This window comes from Rhinopithecus bieti, unplaced genomic scaffold, assembly GCF_001698545.2.
Source record: "Rhinopithecus bieti isolate Rb0 unplaced genomic scaffold, ASM169854v2 scaffold_36840, whole genome shotgun sequence".
NCBI lineage: Eukaryota > Metazoa > Chordata > Mammalia > Primates > Cercopithecidae > Rhinopithecus > Rhinopithecus bieti.
The window spans coordinates 1,655,515-1,683,345 of record NW_016816502.1 but is presented as its reverse complement, the minus strand read 5'-3'; the positions used below and the strand labels follow the sequence as shown (position 1 = coordinate 1,683,345).

The 27,831-nt window shown below is 42.3% G+C and overlaps 1 protein-coding gene and 1 long non-coding RNA gene across 4 annotated transcripts in view; one reads left to right on the top strand and one right to left on the bottom strand.

The window, feature by feature from the left end:
- The window catches only part of CLRN1 (clarin 1), a 43,517-nt gene extending 29,121 nt beyond the window's left edge, over positions 1–14,396 (top strand). The window contains exons 3-5 of one of the 2 annotated variants that reach the window (XM_017854953.1): positions 1,616–1,795; positions 2,860–2,898; positions 14,082–14,347. In XM_017854953.1, coding sequence (XP_017710442.1) covers positions 1,616–1,795; positions 2,860–2,898; positions 14,082–14,347 — 485 coding nt within the window. Of the gene's footprint in view, positions 1–1,615; positions 1,796–2,859; positions 2,899–14,081 lie in introns of both variants that reach the window. The other variant, XM_017854954.1, reaches the window with a different exon arrangement.
- The window catches only part of LOC108517154 (uncharacterized), a 42,008-nt gene continuing 19,271 nt past the window's right edge, over positions 5,095–27,831 (bottom strand). The window contains exons 2-4 of one of the 2 annotated variants that reach the window (XR_001882018.1): positions 19,639–19,718; positions 7,615–7,702; positions 5,095–6,128 (exon numbers count right to left, since the gene is read on the bottom strand). This is a non-coding gene — a long non-coding RNA (uncharacterized LOC108517154). Of the gene's footprint in view, positions 6,129–7,614; positions 7,703–14,214; positions 14,301–19,479; positions 19,719–27,831 lie in introns of those variants that run through there. The other variant, XR_001882019.1, reaches the window with a different exon arrangement.

The following is a 27,831-nucleotide window of genomic DNA, read 5'->3' as shown; positions in this document are numbered from 1 at the left end:
GTCTGGGGTGTTTATAGGCAGAGGATAGGAGATGGGGCAGGCCATACATAGTTTTGGAAAAGGCAACACTCTATTAGTAAAAAGACATTATTCAGAAAGAACCAATTGGGAAACAATGGGCACACAAGGATGGAAGTTTTCACTTTGGGCTGCGGGTTTCAGGCTTTTCAGCTCAAAAGTGAGGTTTTTCCAGGGACCTGCCCGTCTGCCTAAAATTTCTACACCTCTATCATTGTTACCGCTGGATAACAGCTCTCCTATAAAGTTCAGGGACTTAAAACAAAAATTTACTTATTCACCTGGACAGTTCTTGATAGGGCCTCTCCTAACTGTTGCAGTTACATAGCAGCTGGGTTGGAGTCATCTTTTCTGGGCTTGCCATCCAGGACAGCTTCTTCCCTTGTGTGTCTGGTGCCTCAGTGCTCCTCCAGGCAGCCTTTCTCTCCAGAAGAGTAGCCTGGACTTCTCGGCAACTCAAGCTTCCAAAAGAAAAAAAAAGCAGAGACTGCCGGTTCTCTTATCAAACTGGCCTGGAACTGGCACAATGTACCTCTGCTGCCATATTCAGGAGGTCAAAGCAATCAAAGGCCAATCCAAGTTCAAAGGCATTGGGGAAAAAATTCTACCTCTTAAATGAGAAGCGACACATGTATAAAAGGGGGAAAAGCATTGATTGCGGCCATCTTTGGAGACAAGCTATCATGTTTATTTGTCTGTTTACTTTCTAATGGTCTGTCTTCTCCCATTAGGTTATAAGCTCTGTGAGACAACGGGAACTTTGTCCATCTTGTTTTATGGTTCTACTTCCAACACCTAGAATAATGCCTGACACACAGTAGGTGCTCAGTAAATAACTTAAGCACTTGATACATGTTTGGAGAACTAAAATAAACTGAATTAAACTTCTCCAGATTGGTCCTGCCAGATTTGCTGAGGCGAAGCATGCTGATACCTCACCGGATAAAAGAAACCCTAAAACGTAGGGTTTTGCTTTCTCTGCAAACAAGAAAAACTTGCCCTGAACACAAAATCTAGAAAGAGATTTGGCTTGTTTTCTACGTGGAAATATTTCCCATAGTAACAGAAATTACTTTCCCACAGCTTTGTGCTACATTAAAATATTGAAGTTGACTGAAAAGATCTCCATTCTTTAATCTTGGTGTAGACTAGAAACAATTTTTTTGTAACAAAATAAATATGAAAACTTCCTGATGTTTGAACGCCCCAGATATCTCCAAACTTAAACTATCATTGCAAGTTAAGATAGATTTTTTTAAATGATGACTGAGAAAGGTTATTAAAAGCTTGGTTATTAAAATGTACAGATTGGGTTATAAAGCCAGAACTTATTTGTTTAAATCATTACATACGACCAAGCTCAGAAAATAAATTACCTCAAATCTCCTCTTTGCTAATTTTTACTGGTGCACTCTATAAAATGATCCTATCTTTAAACCTTTGTGTAAACCCCTTATAAATTAGTAAGTGAGAATGTATTCATCAGAAGGATTGTAGTGATGTTTGAAATTTAAAAGAGAAATTGAATTTTTAAAATTATACTTGCAGACTACTGCTAATGAAACTTCTTCTAACCCTAGTTTTGTCTTATCTTCAGTTTTTCCAGATTTGCTCAAAGCGATCCCAGTAAGCATCCACGTCAATGTCATTCTCTTCTCTGCCATCCTTATTGTGTTAACCATGGTGGGGACAGCCTTCTTTATGTACAATGCTTTTGGAAAACCCTTTGAAACTCTGCATGGTCCCCTAGGGTTGTACCTTTTGAGCTTCATTTCAGGTAAGTACAGAACTCTACCTCTGAAGACAAATGTGCTTTTCAATATGTCAAAAAGATGATCTACCTAAATATAAAGTTATAATCTTAACATATATACATGGATGCGCACTGTAGTATCATATATAATAACAAAAAGTGTGGAAATACCACACTTGTTCAACAGTAGGGAATTCAATAAATACTTTATGTGTGTCTGTATGAATAACTATGAGGCTGACATTAAATTATATTTTTGAAGATGTAATCAAGAGGATAAATGCTTGTCTCAAAAAGTTACATGGAAAAAGCAGTATGTAAACTTATATAAACATTGTGAACTTAATTTGATTATATATATAAAATATAGAGAATATAATATAAAATACATATACGTATATATGGGGACTATATATATATATGAAATAGGTAGATGATAGATAGATAGATAGATAGATAGATAGATAGATAGATAGACAGACAATAGAGACTCCAGTGTGTTGGTTGTGGTTGTCTCTGACCCATGACACTATGGGGTACTTTTATTTTTGCTCATACTTATCAATATTTCTCAGTGTTCAATAATGTGCTATTATGTATACATAATAATAAAAATAAATAAATGGCATCAAAAAAGAGTAAAGAGCCAGTGTTCCACCTACATATGAGCAGCCATGTTCAAGTCTGTAGATACTTTGTGTTGTCTAATGCTAAGTGTATCTGGGCAAGGATAAACTCTAAATCCAGAAATTAGTTCATCAATAAACATGTGCTACTCAATAGCCAGGGCTGATGGAAAAGAATATAAAACCCAGTCAGTGCCAAACGGTGCTTACTATCTGCAAGTGGGAGAAGGAGAAAGACGAGAAAATGAAAAATGTGTGTATAATTTATATGTAGCTGTTCTGTAGGAGATCTCTGACTTCACCCCATTCTAAATTTGCAAAAAGATCCAACACTTTGTCAGATTCCTGGGAGGCAAGTAATTTTATTGATGGTTTCATAGAGAGATACAGAAAGATAACAACTCACACAAAGCAAACAATGTAATGAAAATCTCTATTTGACTGTTTCTTTTTCTCTCAAAGTTGCCCTTTGGCTGCCAGCCACCAGGCACCAGGCTCAAGGTACTTTCTTGCTCTTGACACTACTCCCTTCTCTCACACAATTCAACCCCTGCCACAAGCGTGTATAGATCTTTCTCTATAAAACAAAGCCCTGTAGTTAACAGGTCACTCGCAGTGTAACCTCTGTTCATTGCTACTTGTGCACACTGCTTGGGGTCTCACCCCATCCACATCCTGCCAATCACATTATTCACCCAACCAAAGTATATCCTCCAGTGGAGATTCTGCTAATATTTTCTTTATATTTGTCACAAGTATATAATACCGTTTTAAATTGCACAGATGATTACCCTATAAGGGAAGAGTCTAAGTCTTTCACATCTTTATATCTCTGACAAAAGCATTCAGCATGAAGCTCTGTACACAGTGGACAATTCAATATGAATTTGCTGACTTGAAATAGCAAGCCTAGAAAAGAGCTATTAACTTGGTCACCTAGACAGAACAAGTTTCAGCAATCAGAATTCAGATGAGGTGGAATTAGCAGAACAGGCACTTTGAAGCAATAGAACATGAGCCAGTGAGGAGTGGGATGGAATATCATAAACAAAGGCCAAAGGCATTGCAATCGGGGCAGAAGTGCCAAGAGCACAGGCTCAGGGTGTGGGCAGATAGAACGAGAAAGTGATTCAGTCACAGGTGAAGGTCCAGATGAGAAGAGAGAGTTGGAATTACTTCTGCTCACCAAACATCCAAAACCAAACTGGTGGATCTGGGTGGTGTGCTGTTTTACTGATAACCATTACACATGATTTTAACAGAAGGAATGGAATGTAAAGCAGTGATTCTCAAACTGGAGTCCCCAGATGAGCAGCATCTGCATCATCTGGAAACTTGATAAAGCAGCAAATTCTCAGGCCTTACCCCAGACCCACTGAATCAGAAACTTGGGGGTCTGGGGAAGGATGGCCATCTGTATTTTAACAAGCCCTTCAGGAGATTCTGAGGCTGGCTCAAGTTTGAGCTACAGGGAGTTGGTTCAACAGGTGTTGGTGGACTGACAAACAAAAAGGAGACCCCGAGGTAATTCCAAGATGATAATGTCAGAAAGCAGCTTCCACCCCTAGGGCTTGGGGGAACCAACAAAAGAGTTTGGCATTGTCAGAACCTAGAAGCTTGAGGAGAGACCCCAGAGCATTGTGTCTAAGACCTTAAGGACTTGGCTCTGGGACACCATGAGGGGTTTCTGTGAGTGTGGAAAAGGTTGGAAACTCCCCAGTTGCTGCCACCAGGGAGAACTACAAGTGAAGTGGAAGGTGTGGGCCTTTCTCTCTTTTCTTTTCTTGTCTTCCCTCTCCCCCTGGTGCTCATGTTTGACAGAAAACAGCTGAAAAGGCAGAACTAGTTTGGGAAGTCTTGACGTGGCATCATAAAGCAGAGAAAAGCAAAGCTGGAGTGAAGGTGAGACGCAACAACTTATTAGCAGCACAGCCGTCTAGCGCTCTAGCTTCTGAATGAAATTCCAAAGAACAGCCCATTTGGAAGACAAATTATTTGACAGTTCTGACAGACGACCAAACTAACAGCATTTGAAAAGCGAGGTGACTCAGAGAATACAGAATTTAATCCAAATCCCCGATCTTATCTCTGCCTTTGGCCAAGCCTAATGCAAGGAGAACCTGAGCACACAAATATATGACGGAATGATCGGGACCTCTGCCTGCATTCTGTTCCGTCTCACCCACCCTCAAATTTGTTGTAAAAGCTTGGGCTCAATAAAATTTTTTGAATCATGGAAGGAAGAGAAGGGGAGAAAGGAAGGGAAGGAGCCAGCTCCAGATCTGTGTCTTGCAGAGGATAAAGGCCCAGTGGTTTTAGATCACCCAGTGTTTTTTTAAGTTGCAAATACTTATTTTTTAAATATCAAAATGTTCAATAACTCAAAAAAAAAAAAAAAAACTGTTACGACAAAAAAACATGTTTGAGGGTGAGATGGACTGACAGTTTGTGACCTCTGGGGATAAACAGGTCACTTTGGAATCACAGACTTCCGCATTCCCCTTAAATCCCATATGGTACCCAGAAGCCCTTAGAACTTTGGAAATGTTTATTCACAGTTGCAATGTCCATGCAGACTCTGGCTTTAAGCCCCAATTGTGTAAGGGTAGGGTTTTGTAGCCCTTATCCCAAACATTCTAAATGTGAGCCAATGCATCACATACTCAGAGGCCAGAGACTGCATTAGGGGTCCTTTATTTCACATACGAATCACATTCCAATAAGAGACACCAGAGGTCAGCTCTCTTCCACCGACTTGTTCTCCTCCCTTGTTTCTCTCGCCAGTGTGTGCTGCCCAGGTGGCAGTGCTCATTGTCAGCAGAGAAGAAAAATGCTTTCCTCCTTGGACCTCTTTTCTCTTTTTCTCCTCCCCACTCACATCCAGGTTCCCTAAGCTTCCCCCATCCTTGTGCTGAAGTCATTCTACAGTCATTTCTTCAACTGTCTACTTCTCTGCTGGATGGGCACCCAAGACTTGGCATCCTGGGGCATGCAGAAGGGGAAAAGGGAAGGAAAGGGAAAAGAAGTCCTCCCAATTGTCTATCTGGAACTTTCCACACTGCCCAGAGTACTGCTATGGGCATCTCCTTATGCCTCCCAATGTGGTGCATGCCAGACCTAGCATGTAGAAAAGGAAAGAAAGCAACCCATTGGGCCAGGCCAGCAATGGCTTCAGTCACACAGCTCGCTCATACATATGGCTTCATATTCTGTTGCCTCCTGAACAAGACATTTCTTCCACTCTCACAGCCTCCAGTTTAGCTCATATTCCTCAGCATTCTCAATGTAATATTGTTGCATGAAACGCATGCAAGTCAGCCAGTTTGCTCTTTCTCATCTTGTCATTTACAAACTGATGCTGAGAAGTCTTTTTCCCAAGGTAGGATTTTAGTAAGTGCTTCATCATCCCCCATAGTTCATTTTGGGCAGTGATTCTCTTCTTTGACTGTACATTAGAATCATCTGAAGAACTTTCTAAGATGACTGATCTCGGGTCTCACACAACACTCATTAAATTATAGTCTCTGGGGGTAGGGCTTGGGCACTGCTATTTTACCTTAAGCTCTCTGGAGTCATTCTAATTTGTAATATAGGGTTGCAATATAGGTGAATATATTTCACATATTTGTCAAACATTGGCTGAGTGCCCACTATGTGTCAATCATTATAATAGGCACTGGTGATCCCACAGTGAATCAGGCACACAGTGTTGTCTTCATGGAGCTTGTAGTCTAGTGGGAGAGTCAAACAAAAGTGTATATCAATAATTAAGTGATTACAGATTGTAATAATTACAATAACGGTGATAAACATGTTGCTATAATATGCAATAGTATGGCCTTTCACCAGACATTTCTTAAAGAGGTAAATCATCTATCGGACACCTTTTAAAATCTCATCTAATTTCAAAAGTGTACATAAATAATTAAGTTATTACAGTTTGCAATAATTACAATGAGGGTGATAAACAAGTTGCTATGAAAGAGAATGACAGCAGAGGTCTGGCTTTGGTATGGTGGTCGGGGAAGACTGCTCCAATAGCTGAGTTCTAAAGCTAAGAAGGAACTGAGAACCTTCACAGAACATCCCAAGTAGAAGAGAAAGCACACTGAAGACTCTAGGGAAAGAGGTCTGCTTGCTGTAGGAACCAAAAGAAGGCCAACGTGGCTAGGGGCTGGGTAGTGAGGGGGAAGTAGCACAAGGAAAAAATGAGGTTAGAGAGATCAGTTGATACCAGTTAATGTTGGACCTTAAACATTAACCATGGTAGGTCTTTTAGAACTGATTCTAATTGCAATGAAAAGCTTTTGAAAGATTTTAAAGAGATGTCTGATAGCTGATTTACCTCTTTAAGAAATGTCTGGTGAAAGACAATACTATCGCATTGGAGGTGAAAAAAGATGAATGGATTCTAAAACATTCTGAAAGTACATTAAAATGTTTTCAGGTAGCTTATGCAACTAATAAATAGTGGTGGCATTATGGATAAGACAAGGGAGGAGCAGGCTTGCAGTTTAGGACAAGAAAAAGGTGGGGAGAAGAGCTCAGCACTAAAAATCATGTGTTCCATTTGGGGCATGTCAAGTCTGCGATGCTATGAGACCACCAAGTGGAGATGTCAAGTAAATAGTCAGTTACATGAATCTGGACTTCAGTGAAGAGGTCTAGAAGAAAGACATAAATTTGGGCATTATTAGGATACAGATATTATGTAAAGCAATAACATTGGATGAGATCACCTAGGGAGAGAACGTACATAGATAAAAGCTGGCCTAGGACCAATTCCTGAAGAACACTGACAGTTAATTTTCTGGTTGAGGAGGAGAAGCCAGCAAAAGACACTGAGTAGCAATATACAAAGAGAAAGAGGAAAAAGGAAAACTGGGAGATTATGGGTGTCCCAGAGGGAATGTTTTAAGGGTACCAGTCAGCAGTGAGCTTTGTGTGAAGTGGGACACCTGTAATAGCGGTGCGGGCAGGAGAAGGCAGAATAGGAAAAAGGGGGTGAAAAAACTTCCCTCAAGATTTATAATACAGTGGGAGAAAGAGAGAGAGAGAAAACTTAAGGAGGGAGAGGAAGAGAGAGAACCAAAAAAGAGGGAGCTGAGTATAGAAGCAATTAGATTCACAGCTTTTAGTTGCAGCACTGATATTTGAGTGGGGGCCTTTTATATATTCCATTCTAGATGTTTCCCAGTTGATGAGAGAGAGCGTTACCTAGATTTGCATGTAGAAGAGAGTAGGCCAGCTGGCAGACTTGACATGGGTCAGTGGTAGAACATCCTAGTAGTTCTGTGAATACTCTCTGAGAATGACATGAAAAGTATTGGTTCAGGCCTTTTGGAGGTGATAAAAACCACCAAAATGTGGACTTATTACAAATTGTATTTGTTACCATTTGCAATGATTATAATTATTCTCTTACATATAGCATTTCTTACATACAGCTTCTCTTACACATAGCATCAGGAGTTATGCCTTCTCTTACATATAGCGTCTGCTATGAGTTATGCCAAGCAAGGCAAACAAAATTGCTGCCTTTCTTTAAAAAGAGGATGCTCCTAGTATGGGCCTAACTAATTATGATAATTACAGCTATGGCATGGAACATAAGCACATTCATATACACAAAGACAAGAAAACAAAGAACAGTTTAAAAATAGAACCCTTACATTATATATCAGTTTCAGTATTAATAATAACCTGGACTCTGAAATATGTCTGGGGCACCATTATTCTGCAAATGGTGGTGAAAAAAATCTGCATCTTATCTCTACGCCAATCCTTATGGAGGCGCACTTTTTCAGGAGTTCAAGAAAGAGATACAGGGATGACCAGTCATCAAAGCTACAGAGCCTGAGGAAGGATAAAGGATTTGTGGCAGGAAAACCCAGTAATGAAAATATTCTGCTAGTTTCTCAGAATAGAACTTAGAAAAGAGGCCACAGAAGGAAAAGAGAAGTAATGTTAGACAGCTGATGTTGGCAGTGGGCAAAGAATTTCATTTTCGTATGCAGGGAAGTGGCTGAAGGGGCAGTGTTGTGAGGAATCACATTCCAGGTCATTCATGTCCACGGTGTGGTAGGAGGACTGTGTTTCATCTATTTTGTATATGGCTCAGCCATGACCTTGTGCAAGGAAATGCTTAATCATTTTCTATCACAGTTGCAAAGAGATTCTTGCCCTATTCAGAATGTATGTCTTCCCTTCTGTTTCATTTAGAGTCACAACCCAAGTCCTTGCTGTGACCTCCAAAGCACCACTTGATGTATCTACTTCAGAAATACACACAGACAGCTCACCTGTTTCTGTCCCTTACCTTCCTCCCCTCTTCACTCAAACCACCTACTTCCTTTGCATTCGCTCTTCCTTCAGCCTGAAATAATCTTCCTCCAAATATCTACCTTCTCACTCCCTCACTTCTCTCAAGATGCACTTAAATGTTATCTTCCCTATGAGGCCTCCCCTGGCCATCCCTCCCCAGCCTTCCTATCCCCCTTCTCTGCTTTATTTTATTCTCCTTAATAAATATCACACTCTGAAAAACTATTGAATGTACTTATCAAGTTATTGCCTCTCCCTCTTTTTCCATTGTCTCCATCACTGAGAGCTCTGTGAAGAAAGGGATTTTTACCTGTTTCATTTAGTGCTGTACCCCTAGTTCCCACAACAGTGCAATAGGCACTCAATAAATAGTTGTTGAATAAATGAATAAAACAGAAGTAGCTAAATATTTTCTGGTAACAAATGACATTCTTCTGAAAATGTCATATTTTCAGACATATTTCTGAAAATAAATTCAAATTAGATAGACATTGTATTTTTAGACCATTTCTTCTCTGCATTAATCATCCTTCTCAATAACATAACATTTGTAAAACTTAGGTTAGATATGGGCTCTTCAACTTTCCATTACAGAAGATAAAGTGAAAAGGCTAGACCCAGTGGTGTTATTCCTTCATATACATCTATCCTTTGGAAACACATGACCAAATTGCTTGTCATCAAAATCTCAAAATCTACTCTTTGGTATTAACTCTCTTCACTTGTCTCTCTGTCCCTTTCTAGATGGTAGCCATCGGTCTCTGGAGCAGTATAGACTCAGAACAACTTCTATTGGGGGAAGAAATCATTGCTGGTGACCTTAACTTTCAATTACCAACTTTCAAGTGACATTTGCATAATTTTAGAGAAAATTAACACCTACACTTATAAAGTTGTGGCTTTCCCACACCCATTTATCATCTCTCAATATTCCTTGAAAAGGAAATTATCAATTTATCATTCTATATTGGCAATGAAATGCCCCTAATATCTGTCACCTATAAGACAATTGAAGATGATGTGTTGAAAGCTTTCTGAAAATGTTGATCATTACTCTAAATGGAATTGAAATTCCAATTTATTATTTCCTAAAATATGATCTTACTGATAATAGGATAACATTTCAGAGATTTCTTCCCCTTTGAGGACACAAACCCATAGTACTTCTGGACTCTCACAGATCCTGGCAGGGTGTTCCCACTCTTAAAAGCATAGATACCCTCGGGGTCACGCAGGGATGAAGACGCAACTCTCAATGGCTGTGTCCTGTGTTCACATATAGTAAGGACTGGGGGAGACCGGTGCTCAATTCTGCAGTCTCAGACAGCTGTCAGAGGAGAGTCATGAATGTGCAGTGTCTAGCACATTACAAACGTTTGTTAATTGACTGATCATTCATGGTGTGACAGCCCTATAACTCAGCTATCCTATTCAGTCAGAAATTAACTCAGTAATCAAAGTCATTAAAAGGAAGAAAAAAAAACCTACAGCCCCAGCCAGATGGTGGGGAAATCAGACAGATGAAAGGAAAAATGGCTGTAGGTCATTGAGTAAGACACTGGGCAGCAAAACCTGGGCCTTGTGCCTGGTTATACTCCAAATTATAGCTCCAGCAAGGTTTGGCAGGCTTTCCAAAGTCCTGGTTTATTCTAACCTTTCTTGGGAGCAGGAGCAGTGTTGGTCAGATGGACAGACACATTAAGGAATCTGTCCAAATGGCACCACGTGAATTTGGGCTCTTGGTGTACATGGATAACTGGGAAAAAGAGGAGAGAGACATGTAGGACTGATCCTACCATTTGTGAAGTCTTGGGCAAGAGTATGAATGAAAACCCACTTCTCTTCCCCTGCCTGGCTCCACTGCACATGGTAAAGAACCTCAAGCATATGTGTGTGGACATTGCACCATGTATCCAAGCTCTGACCATGCCTCTTGAAACAGCTATTCCTCAGCCACCCTTTGACCCTGAGAGGACTGACCCAGGAGAAATGACCACATAGGCCTTGAAAATGGGCTCCGGGCTATTTATGAAGTAAATTCCGGGGTCCCAGGAGTATGGACTAAAATGTGAGTCGGGCACGCCAGATGGGTATGTTCTATTGACTTCAAGGATTCTTCGTGCTATGGGAAGGAACCTCTCCAGAAGAGAGAGAGCAGAACCCTTTAAATGTGGGGCACAAAGCAGGAGCCCCTCTTGCTGGATTCAAAGGGTCGTACTGGAAGTGGGTAGGTTTAGTCCTATTCTCACATCACTCGTATCTCTTACACACTTCTTTTATAGCCTTAGCAGCCATGCCACAAAGAGAAATTCTTCATGCGTATCTTTTGGTCCATAAGTCATAAATAGTTATCCTTGATCCCATATCTTTTTTAGAGCCATGGACAGAGAGAAGCAAAAATATCCCAAGTTCACACTGAGTTGTCTCCCTTCATATCTCTTATCTCTTAGCAGTCACTGAAATGTTATGAGACTCAGGCTGGGTTTCTATCCTCTGGCCCTGAAGCGACAATGCTGACCTCGCGATCAACCCTAGAATCCAGAGCAAGATCTCAGACTGTCCTCTCTACTACTAGACAGCACACTTTGTTTTGGGGGCTGTGTGCTTGAAATATTAGCTATGGCAAAAGGCTCTGAGTCTTATGACACCCCAAGTAACTTTTACTTCAGGAATTTGAAGTACAGCCTTGCTGTAATGCTGTCTCCTTAACAAAGTACTACCTTTAAAATATTTAACAACTTGAAAAGGAAACCGAGCTTGAATTTTCCTTTCAGGTGCTCAGGAAATAGTGTTTCACTTCTGTCTGAAATTCACCATCTCCTCAGACAAAGAAGGCTCTTATGGTAAAAGCAGTGGCATTTTCTCCACAATTTTCGAATAAAAGATAAAGAGAAAACAGCACTGCAGCCTTTTTGTTAGGATCTAACAATAAAGCGATAATACGGTTTTGCCAGGGGAGAGCACTGGTTTTAAGCTTAGAATACAAAAATAGGCTGACAAAATTTTACAAAGGAATATTCTCAGCTACCACTCTGAGGATAGTAGAAAGTGAAATTTCAAGAAAATTACATTATGCAATTATTTGATGATGATTAAACTGATGGGCCAGTCCTATGTGAAATTCTAAAGTAGAAGAAATGTGATGTCGCCTTTTCTGTTCACCTCTCCCCTCATTCCTACCTCCCCCCCAATCTCTACCTCTACCCCAAACACAGCTTGACCTTTGGGAAAGGAATGGGGGCTGTCACTTGCATGATAGCTCCTCCTGCCTGCAATGCTCTCCCCACACAGTCCAGCCTCCCTCTGCTCAGCTAACTTTTCCTACAGCTCCTTCTGGCTGCTTCTAAGGACACTTCCATGATGCTGCCCACCCTCTCAATAACAGCCCCCCTACTACCCATTGATTACATGCACTGTAATTGGTTAGTAATTGATTTTATGTCCTCTGCCCAATTATACTCCACGGGAGCAGAAATCATGTGTATTTTCTTTAATGTTTAAATCTCCAAAACTGTCCCCTATATAAGTCTAATGAATAAATGAATGAGTGAATTAACGAATAGAAACTCAAGCCATTATGTTGCCACTCCTAGGATATTTGGATTAACTTTAACTGAAGAGTAAAAAGCATTTACCTGTCCTAAAGGAGACATAAAATCAGTGGAAGAGTATTCGGAGGAAAAAAAGACACTGTGATACGTTCTTTTATATTGCCTATCCTGATGCAGTCAGGTGTTCCTGATATGGGGTGGGCTGAGGATTTGAAATAAAATTGCCTAATTTGACATTGTAAGTGGAGGAATCAGGATTTGAAACCAAATTGGTTTGACCTAAATCAAGCTATTATGATAAGGACTTGCAAGAAAAAAGGAATCCATAAAAACCATACAAATAGCTACCAATTAGTAAGCATTTATATGTGTCAATTACAATGCCAAATGCAAATCATGCTTTATTTATATTAACCACCTTTTATAGATGAAGAAATTGAGACCTGAATATTAAAATTGCCTACTTTTACATAGTAAGTAAAGGAATCAGGGTTTGAACCCAAATTGGTTTCACCTAAGGCAGAAAACCATCCCAGCAAGTCTCCTATTAACTGGAACCCCATTGTGGTGGCCTGGGGTATAACAGTGGCTGTGAAAGTGCTGTGAAGTCCTGGCCATCCCATGTGCTCCTGATCTGGTCCCTTCTGCCACCTGCTTCTGCTCCCTGTGCCATCCACCCATCTGGAAGTCTCCCATTGTCCATCTTCAGGGGAGACACTCACCAGAGTTTCCAGCTTCCAGCCAGTATGGAGTGCCCCTGTCCCACAGCAATCTCACCCAAATCACAGCTACATCTATTAAGATTAGGCTACCAATGAGTGAGAGATGAGGGGGAAAAATAATAATAGTGTACTACATAAAACAAATGTTTTTTTTTTTTTCTTTCTCACACATAAAAATCTAGAGGTTGAAGTCCAGGGCTGGTCCAGAGACTCCAAGATCTGGGATTTAGACTCCTTCTTTCCTGTTTTTCCACAGCATATTGCTTCCATTTCTGGGGCCACATTGGTCCAAAATGTATGCTGGAGCTCCAGCCATTGCATCCATATTTCAGCCACAGCAAGGAGGAAGTAGAGAAGAAAGGACAGGCCCATAGTACCTGTATAGTTCAAGAAGACTTTCCCACCCATACATCCCAACCACCCTTAGTTGAACAACGCCGTCTTAATTCAAGACACTCATATGTCTAGCTAAAAATCTAAATTCTGTTACAAACAAGCAGAATAGAGATGTGTGCCACCTCAACACCTTATCCATAGCTACCTTTGTTCAGGTTTTCCTTTGTGCTGCTGTGGCCAAGTGAAAGCCGAAGGAGCCGTGGTAACCCTTCTGAAGGGAGGCCTGGGGCCTTTCACAAGAGGTCGCATGATTGGCCTTTATCCTGCATGGCTGTGAAGTACAGAGAAATATTTTCTCTTGAAGCCACATCATAGCAGTGGCTGCTTTGTAGCCTGATTCCACCATTATGCCTTTAAAGTACCTAGCAATCCAGCCTTCACATCATATGAAGAGGAATATCTCCCAGTCTTTGTAAGATCAGCATAATTCTAACCACCTCCTTACCCCCCACTACACTCCTACACACACACACACAAATCTTCTTCACTCAGAGCAGAACCATAACCCAAGCACTACCACCTATAGATTAAAGAATCAGGCTCATGATTACAAATACACAGTATTTTTTTTTTGTGGATAATGTAAATAGGGACGATGGTAAGAGATTTCCTTGGTTTACACATTGACCCTCTTCCCTATCCCTTACAGTCAGGAAATATTTGTCCCAACATGTTGTTTCTTCTGTTGCAGGCTCCTGTGGCTGTCTTGTCATGATATTGTTTGCCTCTGAAGTGAAAATCCACCACCTCTCAGAAAAAATTGCAAATTATAAAGAAGGGACTTATGTCTACAAAACGCAAAGTGAAAAATATACCACCTCATTCTGGATCGTTTTCATTTGCTTTTTTGTTCATTTTCTGAATGGGCTCCTAATACGACTTGCTGGATTTCAGTTCCCGTTCGCAAAATCTAAAGACACAGAAACAACTAATGTAGCTGCAGATCTAATGTACTGAAAGGCAAACCTTTCTATAATTTTACAAGGGAATAGGCTTGCTTTGGTCACTTTTAGATGTGGTTAATTTTGTATATCCTTTTAGTCTGCATACATTAAAGCATCAGGACACTCCATGACAATGTTTACAAATTATGTACTAAGGATACAGGCTGGAAAGTAAGGGAAGCAGAAGGAAGGCTTTGAAAATTATTTTATCTGGTGGAAAATTGCTTGACCTAGGTAGTCAAAGGCAGTTGACTAGAATCGACAAATTGTTACTCCACATATATATACACACACATATATATACACACACATATATATACACACACACATATATACACACACATATATATACATACATATATATACACACATATACACACACATATACACACATATATATACACACACACACATATATACATATATACACAAATAAAAGTGTAAGATGCCTTTCCATCAAAAAGGAATCAAAAGGCACATGGAATATATTTTAATAAAAACAAATACTATTTCTGATATATCCACACATTTGTTGCCACAGATTCCAGAAAACTGAGCTGGAATCGCTTTCCTAAAACAGTTGTGTATTAAATGAACATCTATAAAATGTATCAACACACTTTTTTAAAAAGTTTGTTTAAAGTATAGTCTTAGGCCATGCATGGTGACTCACACCTGTAATCCCAGCACTTTGGGAGGCCAAGGTTGGAAGAACATTTGAGCTCAGGGGTTCGAGACCAGCCTGGGCAATATAGTGAGACCCTGTCATTAACAAAATTAAAAAATAAAACAAATATAAAATATAGGTTTTTAAAAAGCATAGTCTTATTAACCATGTCTGTTGGTCAAAATTTGCAAACTCTAAAAGAAGAAAAGAAGAAAGAACCAAGCTTAGGGTATTTTTCCTCCTGTGCCTGAGTCCCAATTACATTCACGACAGTACTTTCAATGAACATAATTGCTGGGACCACTGAGGAATCATGAAAAATGATCTCTACTAGTACACTTGATGCAAAATGACTCACTGGGGGCTGTTTTTCTAGCGATAGTGTCTTGAGTACTAATATGCAATTATGAAAATTATATTAAATCTGGGATTATGATGGTATCACTGTGTCATCTTGCTCTTGGTCTGGCTGTCACCAAGCATGACCCAGGTCAACTTTTTTTTCCCCTGAATTACCCATCAAAGTGATCTGCAGCTGACTAAAGGCCACAGCTGAGCCTGGAACTGACCCTTCCTTCATCCTCAACCTGCTGTCCTCCAGAAAGCACCAACGAAAAAGCAGAGAATGACAGCAAACAGATCACCAGGCCTCTGACCACAGATGCTGGGTGCTCAGCAGCCCTCATATAATAGGTTTGAAAGTGCTCCTTAAAATAAAACACCTTTTCCCTTTGGAACTATTTACAAGGATGAAAGAACCGTATACCTGAGAAATAACTTACTCTGGTGTCAATTTGCTCTTTGCCAGCAGACATTAGAACACACCGAGTTTCCAGATGCTGGTTTTTCCCCTTAAATCAGGAAATACACCTGGAGAATTTCTAGAACACTACAATTCAGTCTAGCCGCAAAGGGGATTTTGGTAACGGCTAGAGCCCAGTTCTGTAAGTCTTCAGCTGAAATGGTCCAGTACAAAAGCACTGGAAATGAGGAGTGGGCTGGGAGGACAAGGACCATCTCCTGCATGAGGAGTTGGCTGGAGGTGCCCAAGACCAGGTACCCTCTGCACTCTCATGGGATCCCTCTCTGTCTTCTTGGAGTTTTGAAAAACTCCTTCGAACACCAGCCTTTTTTCTTTAGAAAGCAAGTCTCCAGTTGTTCTCTATTCTGTAAAAAGAGAAAGTAAACCTGGAGCAGCTGCTGAAAAATCTAATGAGAACCTAAGAGGAAAACCCACCATGTTCCCTGGCTGGAAAGGAGAAGCAGGACTGTGACAGACGCTCAAAAGGTCCCTGCAGAGCACACAGCACACAAAATAAAGCAGGTAACAACCTGGCACCAGCAGCGCACCCGTCTCCCTCTCTTCTCGTAGATGAAACGCCTAGTCCCCAGGCCTATGGGGAACTCTTAGAAGAGGGGTCTGACCAGGACGCTCGGAATCAAAGGCCCCGGGAATGACATTCATTTTGCTGGGACCGGCCCTCCCTCCCAAGGTGTCAGGGAGCCTTCTCACAAGGTCGTGGGGCCCCCTGCTGGCCCTGGGGAGACGAACACCATGCCAGGTAGGGAGCCTGTTTCATTGTCTCAGACACCCTCATGTCATCAGTGAGAACATCAGTGCTGATGATGCTGCCAGAAAGAATGGTAAGAAGAATGTATGAACACTGTCCTAGGTTCGTCCAGGTGGACCCAGCCAAGGCAAGATGTGTTCACCGGAATAGGAGCAAGCTTCAGAATGAAGCAGAAACAGTGCAGATGGTGCATTAGAATGAAGAGGAGGGGCACTGCTTACATCTGGGCTCTTACAGTTTGCAAAGGTCTTTTGCTCTTGTGGTCCCATCTGTTCCTCCAGGGAAGCTGCTTCCATGTCACATTCCAGGTGTTCAGGGCCTCTCAACGTGGCCAGAGTCTCAAACATTGACACAATCAAGGCAAGGGACAGTGCTATTATTCTCCTCTCCCTCTGCCCCTTTACCTGGTAAGAGGCTAGGAGAAGGAGGCCACCACCCCTTCTTAACCCTGGTGGAGACAGAGGGTGCACACCGGCAGCGGTAGGGTGCACCAGCTGCAAGGTAAGCGTGGCTTGCTACTAGAATGGATATTTGTCCCAACCATTTACCTAGAGAAACCTGAATGAGAACCGAGGGGTAGACTCCAGAGGGTGGAAAGTGGGGCAGAGGTGGGGGAAAGATTAACCTCCCTCTCAATTTTCCTCCCCCTCTCCCCTTCCAGTAAGATCCTGTGTAGTTAAAACAGTGCAGCTGTTATAATAGAAATGCTGCTTCAAGACCAGTCCCAAGTCCGGCCATGTTTCTCTAACTGCCTTGCTGCCCCTCGTCCCTTTTATTTAGATATCCTGGGGTCTGTACTAGTTCAGTGCTTGGTATCTGCTCTAGAGATGTGCCCATTCTCAAGCCCCTTTAACATGGCAGTTGGTCCCAGCTCAGGGCTGATGGACCACCTCCATCAGTGACAAGGGACACAGCAATGCCGGTCAGTTTAGAGTAAAGGGTAGACAGAAAGACTGGGCAGCACTGGGGCCTCTGCTTCTGGGCCAAAATCCCCCCTTGGAAAAAGCCCTCTTGCTCCTGTATATAATGATGTAAACCAAATTAAATTATATTTTTATTTACAGACTTAGTGATAAATTCACTTAGGCAACCAGACACACCCATGGGTGTGACAGCTCAGAGCTAGGATTTGTTAGCCTATTTGGAAAGTCTGAAGACCCAAGTCAGAAATCTCTAGACTCTCCCCTGCCAGTCCTACTGGACAGTACCAGGCAATGCTTATAGAGACCCCAGGGTGGAAGTGAGATGAGGGATAACTATGATGCAGTTAAAAGGCAAGTGTCTTAAGAAATTGTTTCTTTGCTTGAATCTTGGTCTGAGGGATTTTGACCCACTCTGAAAGCAGTAGACAGAATGAGTTACAAGTAGGTGCGCCCCTCACTCAGCAAAAGTCCACTCTTCCCACTATGAGCCACGAACCTGATTGCAGAGAAGAGTGAGAGACTTGGGAGTTCCTGCTAGCAGTGTTCTCTCTCTCCTCTGGTATAGTTTGTAAGAGAGTGCACGGAGGAGGAGGCTTGGGCCCCTCAAGTAATTCAAGCCAGTGCCCTACCAGAAACATGCAATTTCAGGGTATGGCATCTGCCACCCTGTTGTTGCACTCTCCTCAGGTTCCAATTTATCATGAATTTTGCCTGTGCAAAAATGTGTAGCATAGCTAATCCAGAGGTGTGGATTCCAGGATGCCATGGCTGTCTGATTTGCACTTAAATTTGTCATCTTTCTATTTAGCCAAGTGTAATGAAAAGTGTGCCTTAATATAGGGAAGGACGGTGTCTGCTGCACATCCCAGGCCAAAGGCTCCAAGAGAATCAGCTGTATAGACTTTCATACAGCTGCCATGTATCTGCCCCCTTTGCCCTTCTCCTCTGCAGTCACCCTTTTCCCTGCGGAAATTCTGCACGCTCTTCACCAATTTCCTCTTCTGTGGCACACAAACATACATTTCCATCTCCTTTGGAGTTGGGGCCATGTGAGTATGGCTGTACCAATGACATGTTGGTTGAAGTGACCTGTGCCACTTTCAGGCCTGGCCCTGAAAAACATCCCATGCAATCTTCCAGCTCTCTCTTCTTCTGGTGCTGCATGCAGCCTTGGAATCTAAAGCAGGGGCGGGCTGCACTAGAGTACAAGAGTGGTAAATAAACTTTCTCTGTAAAGCCACTGATTTTTGGTGATTGGACTATAGCTTAGCCTAATTTAGCCCAGCCTAGCCAACAAGACCCCATTCTCCAAGAAAGTTCTTTTGCTGTCTGCCAGGGAGATGCTTCTCTAAGGCTCCCAAGGCATAGTCTATTCCAGTGCACCCTGCAGCATCTCCACTTGCTTCTCTCTGGGCCTCTGTCCTTTGTGGCCCTCTGGTCACATTACCCATCACCCACTGAAATGAAGACCGGAGAGTGAATTGTCTACATAAATAAGTAAAGACTAAATAAACACTTTTGTTTATGCTGCTGTCCTTCAAGATTCTTTACAAATGTGGGTTAATAAACCCTTTTTCATTATTCAGAAAGGATTTATCTTGCATCTCCTACAGATGTAGCTGTGTGTAAGGCACCAAATATTGGGACAGCTAATGTAAAAAGGGTAAGAATCTATTTTTTTCTTGATCTTTGGTTGAGAACAGAGAATAATATCCTCTAAGACTTTATATCTTTAGTTTCTGTTTAAAACTTCAGTATAGTATTAAGAAAAGGCTTTTTAAGTTTACCCATAACAGGAAAATCTGATGAAATTTTGTAACAAAGGAAATCATTAAAAAAAAAATAAAAATTATCCTAGAGTTTCAATTTTCACAAAATGCTGAAAGAACTCTGTTACTTAATTAAATAATACGGGGGGGGGGGCGGGAAACTTAAAAAGAATATATCAAGAAGAGCAGCTGGGAGATAGGGAGGCTTCCATCACCATCCGAATCTGGGAGGGTTCCCTCTAGGAGGCGTGGCTGCTCCCTCCTCCCGAAGGGGCGGGGCATTCAGATGAGGAATTTGCTGCAGTCCTGCGTCAGGCTACACGTTGAGGCCCAGAGAAATGCTTCTCCTGCAGGTTGGTGGACAGAAGACCTACTCTGTGCTGTCAACTTGGTCCTCTCCTGGGCAGAAATGAGGAGGCATTGGTCGCTGACTCAGTTTCCCCAACGTCCTCTCCTGCTGGAAAACAATGGTACTTGTTCTAGCAGAGATTCTAGGTTTATTCTAGGGGTACCTCCTCTTAAATTTCTGCCCATCTCCAGCCCTTGGTATTTTCTAGCTAGTTTGGAGACAAAAACAAACTTATCCTGCAAGAATGTCACAGTTTTAAACCTAAACTCATGACTATTGAACTTAAAAATCACTTTTGTTCCCTGGATCCAGAGTCACTCACTTCTCCACAAAGCTGATGAGCAGTTACCTGGACTGAGCAGAGGTTTCTGGAGTATAAGGAAGCAAAACAAACACAGGGCAGCATGAGAGTATATCCAAAAGAACCAGTGAAATATCCTTCCACAGCGCGCAGTAACTCTCAACTGGAAACTCCTTCTGATTTTTTTGTAAGCAGTTAGCAAACTTCACAGATGTCCTCCACCCCACACAATATGCTTATGTCCTTTGAAAAATACGTAAATATAAAAAAAATAGAAAATGCACGCATGTCCTGTCAATTACCTCTCTATCCTTTACCACAACGAAAAGTCTTCCCATTTTACTTAACGTTTCGGTCAGGAAGCATTTAACTTGAGAGAAAATATCCACCTAAACCATCCTAAGCAAAGAGCAAGAGAATGAGAATTAGAGATCCAATGGAAAGATACAGCAGCATCTCCCTTGGCACTAGGATACTAGGGGAGTAAGTGCATTCAGGCCTCACGAAGGGGTAGATCCAGGAGCTGGAAAGTCAGTAGAAAGTAATTTCCCTTCCCTCCCACTCCTCCCCTTACCACTGTGTTGGCATGGTATGCATGCGGGTGTGACTGTACGAGAGTGTGTGTGTGTGTGTGTGTGTGTGTGTGTGTGTGTAAGACCACATGGTTCTGGCCCCTGTTTTTCTTTGTGCCTCTGAACAATTCACTTCTCTCTCTGCATACCAGATTTCTGTGCGTTTTCAAAGCATAAGGGGAAAAAAACCTCTTCAGCTTGAGGCCTACATTAATCCCCTAGATTCAGCACCAGCTTCCATTCCTTCAATCTCTCTGTTGCCCATTTCCAAATTCCGGGTGGGGAGGGAGAATCAGAATGGTCCTGCCCAGCTCTAGATCGGTTCTCCTTGATCAGGTGCCCACCCTTGCTCCACACAACTGAAGTGAAGGGGGGATGAGTCATGTCTGCAGGGCCTCGGTGCACAGTATGTGTGTGTGAGCACATGCAGGTGTGTGTGCACGTGTGTGCATGTGTGTGTTTGTTGGGGGGGTCTCACAGAAGAGGATGTGAAGCTTAGCAGATACCCCAAAACTGTCCATGATTGGTAAAATAAAAATGTGATTCTGCATACTATACATTAACATTTATAGGAGTCTTGACATACAGTTTCACGCCTTATCATGACTGACCAAGTTGTCTTCCCAATTTCTAACCCAATTTATTGTTTTATAAAATCAGAGAAAGACATTGAGATTTTTCCATAGGGTTTAAATTTTTTCTGTGTATCTCATTCTTCCACATATCAGTTGAGTGACTGATACTTCCTTAATTTAAAACAAAAACCCTCTAGATGGTTTCTAGTGAGTAGACAAAGCAGTTTTATTAATATTTCTAGATGTCTCTTCTATTCTAACAGGGGTTTTCATCCTTTCCCTGGTCTTCCCTCACCCACATTAGAGCAGACCTATGGCCAAACCCACACATATGTAAGGAACAGGCAAACAAATTAGGCTGAGCTGAGATTATTCTGATCAAATTTACAACTCACATTTCTCTGTAAGACACAGACATCAAGCCACCTTCTCCCCTCTCACCTTACCCCCAGCTGTTCTGTGAATCACAATACATTCTTTTGCTCAGGAGACATGTGCAATGTCTTTGCCACAGAAATCTAGAGACTCACTTATACCATGGCATACTTGTCCCTCATTATTTTCTGGAGACTCAATATCAATTCACAGAGATTCAATTGCTGAACTCAAAGTGACACCTCTTCCAGCCTCATGAGTGGCATTTTTCTCATGACGTAGTCCTGTAGCACCGCCACAGAGCATCCTGATTCTGAAGGATACTTAGAAATATTGCCTTCTGGTCTCAGTATCAGGCATTAGCTGTTCTTCTGCCAAAGAAAGGTTTTGTTTTTGTTGTTATGTGTTTGTCTTAATGGATCATAGCATCACTCACTGTGGATTAGTCACTGCAAAGCCTGAGGTGACATCTGTGGCTCACCTGTGGCAGTATCTAGAATTTCACGGGTGTATTTTGTGTACCGGAAACTAGCTTTATTCCCGGCTCAGTTGGGTTCTGCTGCTTTTTATTCCGTTTTTTTTTTTTTTCTTACTCATCTATCTTTTCAACTCCTAATTTATAATCTTTCCAAGAATCACATACACCTTTGTAAGTTGCTTTAAGTTTTTTAGAGCAAGGGATACAAATTTTACAAATCCAAATCTTACCATCATACAGTACTAAAGCTACATGAGAATAAGAAGAAATGTAAGTAAATTATAACCCATTTCTCAAAATGCTTTTACATCACATAAATTGTTTTGTCCACTGCTAAATCCTCTTCCCTTGAACAATGCCTCACATGTGCTGAGCACTTACAAACCTGAATGACTATGGGTCAATTTCAATCCTCCTTTCTGTTGCAGAGAACTGACTGTTTCCAACCGCAGCTGAGGTTCCCATACACAGTCAGCTTCCTGCCATTGCCATTTTCCTTAATTCCCATCTAACTCTAAATCTGATGAAGCTTTCACACCTTCATTTTGAAGCAGGCAACTATTTTGAGTCATAAGATCTATTGTCCTGCCATATCTTCCTGATCCTTTGTCAGTAACTGCCCACAGCACTCAAGAGAAGATGCTGATGCTTGTTCTAATGAATGAATCAAATGACTCATAAGATATTGATTAAGCTTCAACCATGTGTCCTGCATGAAAGAAAAATACAGGGCACAGACCCTGCTCTTAGAACTCAAATCAGTTTCCAAAAATCACAGAAACTATACTGCTACTAAAGTACAGATTGTTTTCTCAGTAAGCAAATTCAAGTTAAACCAGCTTGATGAAGTGAAAAGGCCACTAGGTTTAAGCCCAAACTCTTCCTCTCACCAGTTCTGAGTCTGGAGTGTCACCGAACTTCTCCTAAACTTTGTTTACCTATCAGAAACTAATTTTAATGTGTCCAAGATGCCCCCATATATGCACATAAATAGCCATCACACTAGCCTTAATTTCCAATTTTTGATGGCTCTTACAAGCCCCTCCAAGTAGAGAACCAAAGCATTGCTCCCCAGCCCTGTCCACTCCCCAAGTGCCTCCCCTTCCATTCTGGGAGTTTCTAAATCCTCCTGTGTCCCCAGGAACAAGTCTGTCATCCCAGTTTCCACACCAAGGCAGCTCACAGCTGACCTGCTCCTGAGGTTCCTGTGAGAAGATTGCTTGTCAGAAGCAAAGGATTTGTTCACTGAGGGATGCTCTGCAACCCAGGGTTCTAGAATATGCTGAGGCCTGCGGTAGAGTGGGGTCATGGTAGAGAACAGCTCCTCCCACAGTTGTGGCACTCCCAGTCTTCTGTGCCCCTAACCAGCTTGCTTCTGTCTGAGATGCTACATGTCTGCTTGCATTCTCTCTTGTCACAAGTCCCTCTTTTCTCCTCTCCAGGTACCTAGCTACAACATTTCCTTTTGTGACCAAAAAGGAGAAGCCTCATGACCATCAGCTCTCATTAATATCTTATCAATCTTACCAGCCCACATTGTGTAGAGTCAGGATTCAATCCACAGTTAGATTATCCACTACATGAAAGAGGATCCACCCAAAAGATCTCTACAGGGCCAATGATTCCAAGGAATCCTGTGCTTCCTTGGGAGCACTGAACCACCAGACAGTGCAGCGCGTCATAGGAGCATTTATTTCTGCTGTGCTGTGGTGAGCAGAAGGGTCCAGGGCCCACCATAACCAGGTGGACATTTGCAACTCCGTTTTGTACATGGTCCCACTATGCAGACCAAGAAGACAAGAAGATGAGCAGTCAGTATTTTAAGCCTCATTATGCCCTACTCATTGTTAAGCTTTCTTTCTCCCTTTTTTCTTCTTCTTTTATATTAGCATGACTTCCCTTTTTTTCTTTAAGCAGTAAAAGGTTTATATCATATTTTTAAAATGGCTTGCTTGAGAAATTGGAAGTTTCTCTGTAGGGCACCTTGAGGGCTTTCCAAATCTGCTCCCTGCTCAGAAGTTCAAAGCTATATCTTCAGTACCTCATGAGTTGCAAATACTCCAGATTCTAAGTCAAATTAATCACTGCCTTCAGCTGAAGTATCATCCTGACACCTAGAGAGGACCGTGTTGATTTAGCAAGCTGATAGAGACGAGGAAGGCACAGGCAATGCTGATTTAAATCTATCCAACCATGGAGAGGTGCTCGGTGTTCTGATGGAGGCCAACTCTCTGGCAGCAGCACAGAGGATGCAAGCACACATCCTGGAAAGGGGGGCCTTCTGTGTGTCAGAGTTTATCCAGCAGATCACTGAAGTGAAATGACATAGTCCGATTTGCGTTACAGAACAACATGCTGGGGCCTGTCGAGGAGGGATAGGAACAGAACCCTATCAACCAATGAGAACATTTTACAGAAACTCACCCAAAAGATTATGAGAGTCGGACTCAGACAGTAGATGGATACAGAAATGTGTATCATGGAAATGTGCAGTCGAGATTTGCTGATGGATCAAATGTAAAGAGTGAGGAACAGATTCTCTATTTGAAGTCAAGCTCTGTTCTAAATTGAAGCCTCTCCTACTGCAGTAGCTCAAATATTAAGTTGGTGCAAAAGTTAATTGTGTTTTCTGCCATTACATTCAATGCCAAAACCTGCAATTACTTTTGCAGCAACCTAATAAAATCTGTCTTGCTGTTTTTAATGAGTGTTCAATGAAAAAAAAATTCTGTTACACACAGACAAGCCCCCCAAATGTTACAAGTGGATGATGGGTGAGAATACCAAAGGTAGAACTGAAGCATCAGAAGTGGGACCCAAAGTTAAGTGAGGCAATCGGAGATTTCATGCAAGAGTTCAAAATGCTTGGGTGGTGCCTCAAAGGGCTAGGAGCAATAGCCAGGTGAATGCAGTAGAGTGGGGTCAAGGAGCCAGGTCTTCTGCCTTCACACCCAGTGTAGCTAAGCTTACTTGGTACTGCAGTGTGATGTGGTTACTTACATTTGTGAGGATGCCCCTATGTGGACAAGCACACAAGCAAACTAGGTAGCCCCCTGCATCACACGATGTTAAGCAGAGGTGTAGGGGATTGAAAGCTCTTCACTTTCTTCAGAAACTTCACTTCCTCCTCTCTTTCCCAATATATATAATTTCTTTATCAGGGAAACATATATTTTATTATGTAATAGAATTAAGGCTACACAGTCACTCTGGGAGAGGTAGAGATCTACAAATTCACAATTTTTTTTTACAGTGTCAATGATTGCTGTTGGAATCTTTTTGGATGACTAATTTTGATTGGAGAAAGAGAATGGAAATGAGGAAGAAACCAATTTACCTTTCACCCTGAGGGGGTGAAAAGGGCACAGATTTATAAGACTAAAGCACCAAATATTAAACTTTGTCAATGTTGCCAATAATAAAATTGCTTACTTAAGGCTCTTGTAAGAAAGAGAAATTACTCTAACAAATTTAAGCAAAGAAATGAATGTACTGAAGGAATAAGGCATTTCTCAGAGTATGAGGACTTTTGGCCTCCAGGAGTCGGGAAGGAAGACTCTAGTACCCCAGGTATGTCAGTGGTTTCTCTACAGACCTCAGCCACTAGTAGGACTCTGTCATCATTATATGACCCTTGAGTCAAAATGCTATATCTCCAAAAGAAATAATCAAGCTTGTGAAGGATAAGATTCCATGCCTGAACCAATGAACTGTGGTCAGGGTTGGGGTCCTGTGCAGATTCCTGGGGCTCCCTCTGTGAGAAAGGAGCTGGTCAGATTGGGGAAAAGTACACAGCACACTGGAGCACCCTCCCCACCCTATTTCCCAGCCACATGGCTCCTCACCCTTTGCAAACCCCAAGTCTCCATGACTCTCTTTGAATCCTCACAATGGTCACATAAGGTAGGCTAAGCAGGGACTCTGCTGTGATGTAATGATGCCTTCTTCAGAGGGAGGAAGATGAGGCTTACAAAGGTTAGTCAACTTACCCAAGGTCACAGGTAGACTAAATAAGGGAGGTAGGACTCATCCACATCTCCTAGGCTGCAAAACCAATTATGTGAATGTGGGTATGGGGGACAAGTGACTGAACCAGTAGAAATACACGAGCAATAGGTGAATGGGTGTCTGTATCAGAAACACCAGGAGTGAATGAATGTGCTTACTTGGGCCCCCAAACCAAGCTGTGGACGAGAAGGCAGGGGAGGAAGGACAAGAATACAGATGGAAGAAAGGGAAAGGCAAGAAATAGGCTCAGATCAAGAGGAAGGTTTCTGGAGTCCACACATAAGCACTTCTGTAAGGCATCCAAGGCAGAGACTATTCATAGCCCCCCACCAGTTATCTTCCCTTTCCTATGCAGTAACAGTGTTCTTAGTAGAATGGATGGCTGTCCAACCTAAGGCTACATTTCCAACCTCCCTTGCAACCAGCAGTCACATGATTCTGGCCTAAGGGATATGAGCAAAAGTAACAAGTACAAATTCTGTGTCATGCCCTTATAGGTCATGTCCTTTCTCCCTTTACCCTTTCTATATTCTGGAATGCAGAGTTAATGGCAGGAAACAAAGCAGCCATATTGGACCACGAGATGCAAGCCAAGTATGAGGATGGCAGGGCCACAGAATGTAAGGAGCCTGGACGCCTCATAACTGAGAAACCATCACACCAATCCTGTCAACCCAGACTTACTTTCAAGTCTAAGAAATTTCATAGCAGTCATAGTAAAGAAATAATAATCAAGCATGCTGTCATAGTAAACATCCCATAATTGCTAAATGCTTATATGATTAATATACCAGCTAGAAATACAAAATAAAAATAGGTATAATTGGCCGGGTGTGGTGGCTTATGCCTGTAATCCCAGCACTTTCGGAGGTCGAGGCAGGTGGATCACAATGTCAAGAGATAGAGACCATCCTGGCCAACATGGTGAAACCCTGTCCTTACTAAAAATACAAACATTAGCCGGGCATGGCAGCATGCACCTGTAGTCCCAGCTACTCAGGAGGCTGAGGCAGGAGAATTGCTTAAACCCAGGAGGCGGAGGTTGCAGTGAGCCGAGATCACACCACTGCACTCCAGCCTGGGCAACAGAGTGAGACTCCATCTCAAAAAAAAAAAAAAAAAAGTAGGTATAATTGATTAGGGAATAAGAATGTATCTGCTCTTCAAGATAGCCGAACAGGAACAGCTCCAGCCTCCAGCTCCCAGCGTGAGCGACACAGAAGATGGGTGATTTCTGCATTTTCAACTGAGGTACCGGGTTCATCTCACTGGGGCATGTTGGACAGTTGGCGCTGGTCTGTGGGTGCAACCCGACCAGCCAGAGCTGAAGCAGGGCGAGGCATCACCTCACCTGGGAAGCACAAGGGGGAAGGGAATTCCTTTTCCTAGCCAAAGGAAATTGAGACACACAACACCTGGAAAATAGGGTAACTCTCACCCTAATACTGCGCTTTACCAAGGGTCTTAGCAAACGGCACACCAGGAGATTATATCCCACACCTGGCCCAGAGGGTCCCATGCCCACGGAGCTTCCCTCATTGCTAGCACAGCAGTCTGAGATCTAACTGCAAGGTGACAGCGAGGCTGGGGGAGGGGCGCCTGCCATTGCTGAGGCTTAAGTAGGTAAACAAAGCCACCCGGAAGCTCGAATTGGGTGGAGCCCACCACAGCTCAAGGAGGCCTGCCTGCCTCTGTAGACTTCTCCTCTGGGGACAGGGCACAGCTAAACAAAAAGCAGCAGAAAACTCACCAAAGGTAAATGCCCCTGTCTGACAACTTTGAAGAGAGCAGTGGATCTCCCAGCAAGGAGGTTGAGATCTGAGAATGGACAGACTGCCTGCTCAAGTGGGTCCCTGACCCCTGAGTAGCCTAACTGGGAGACATCCCCCACTAGGTGCAGACCGGCACC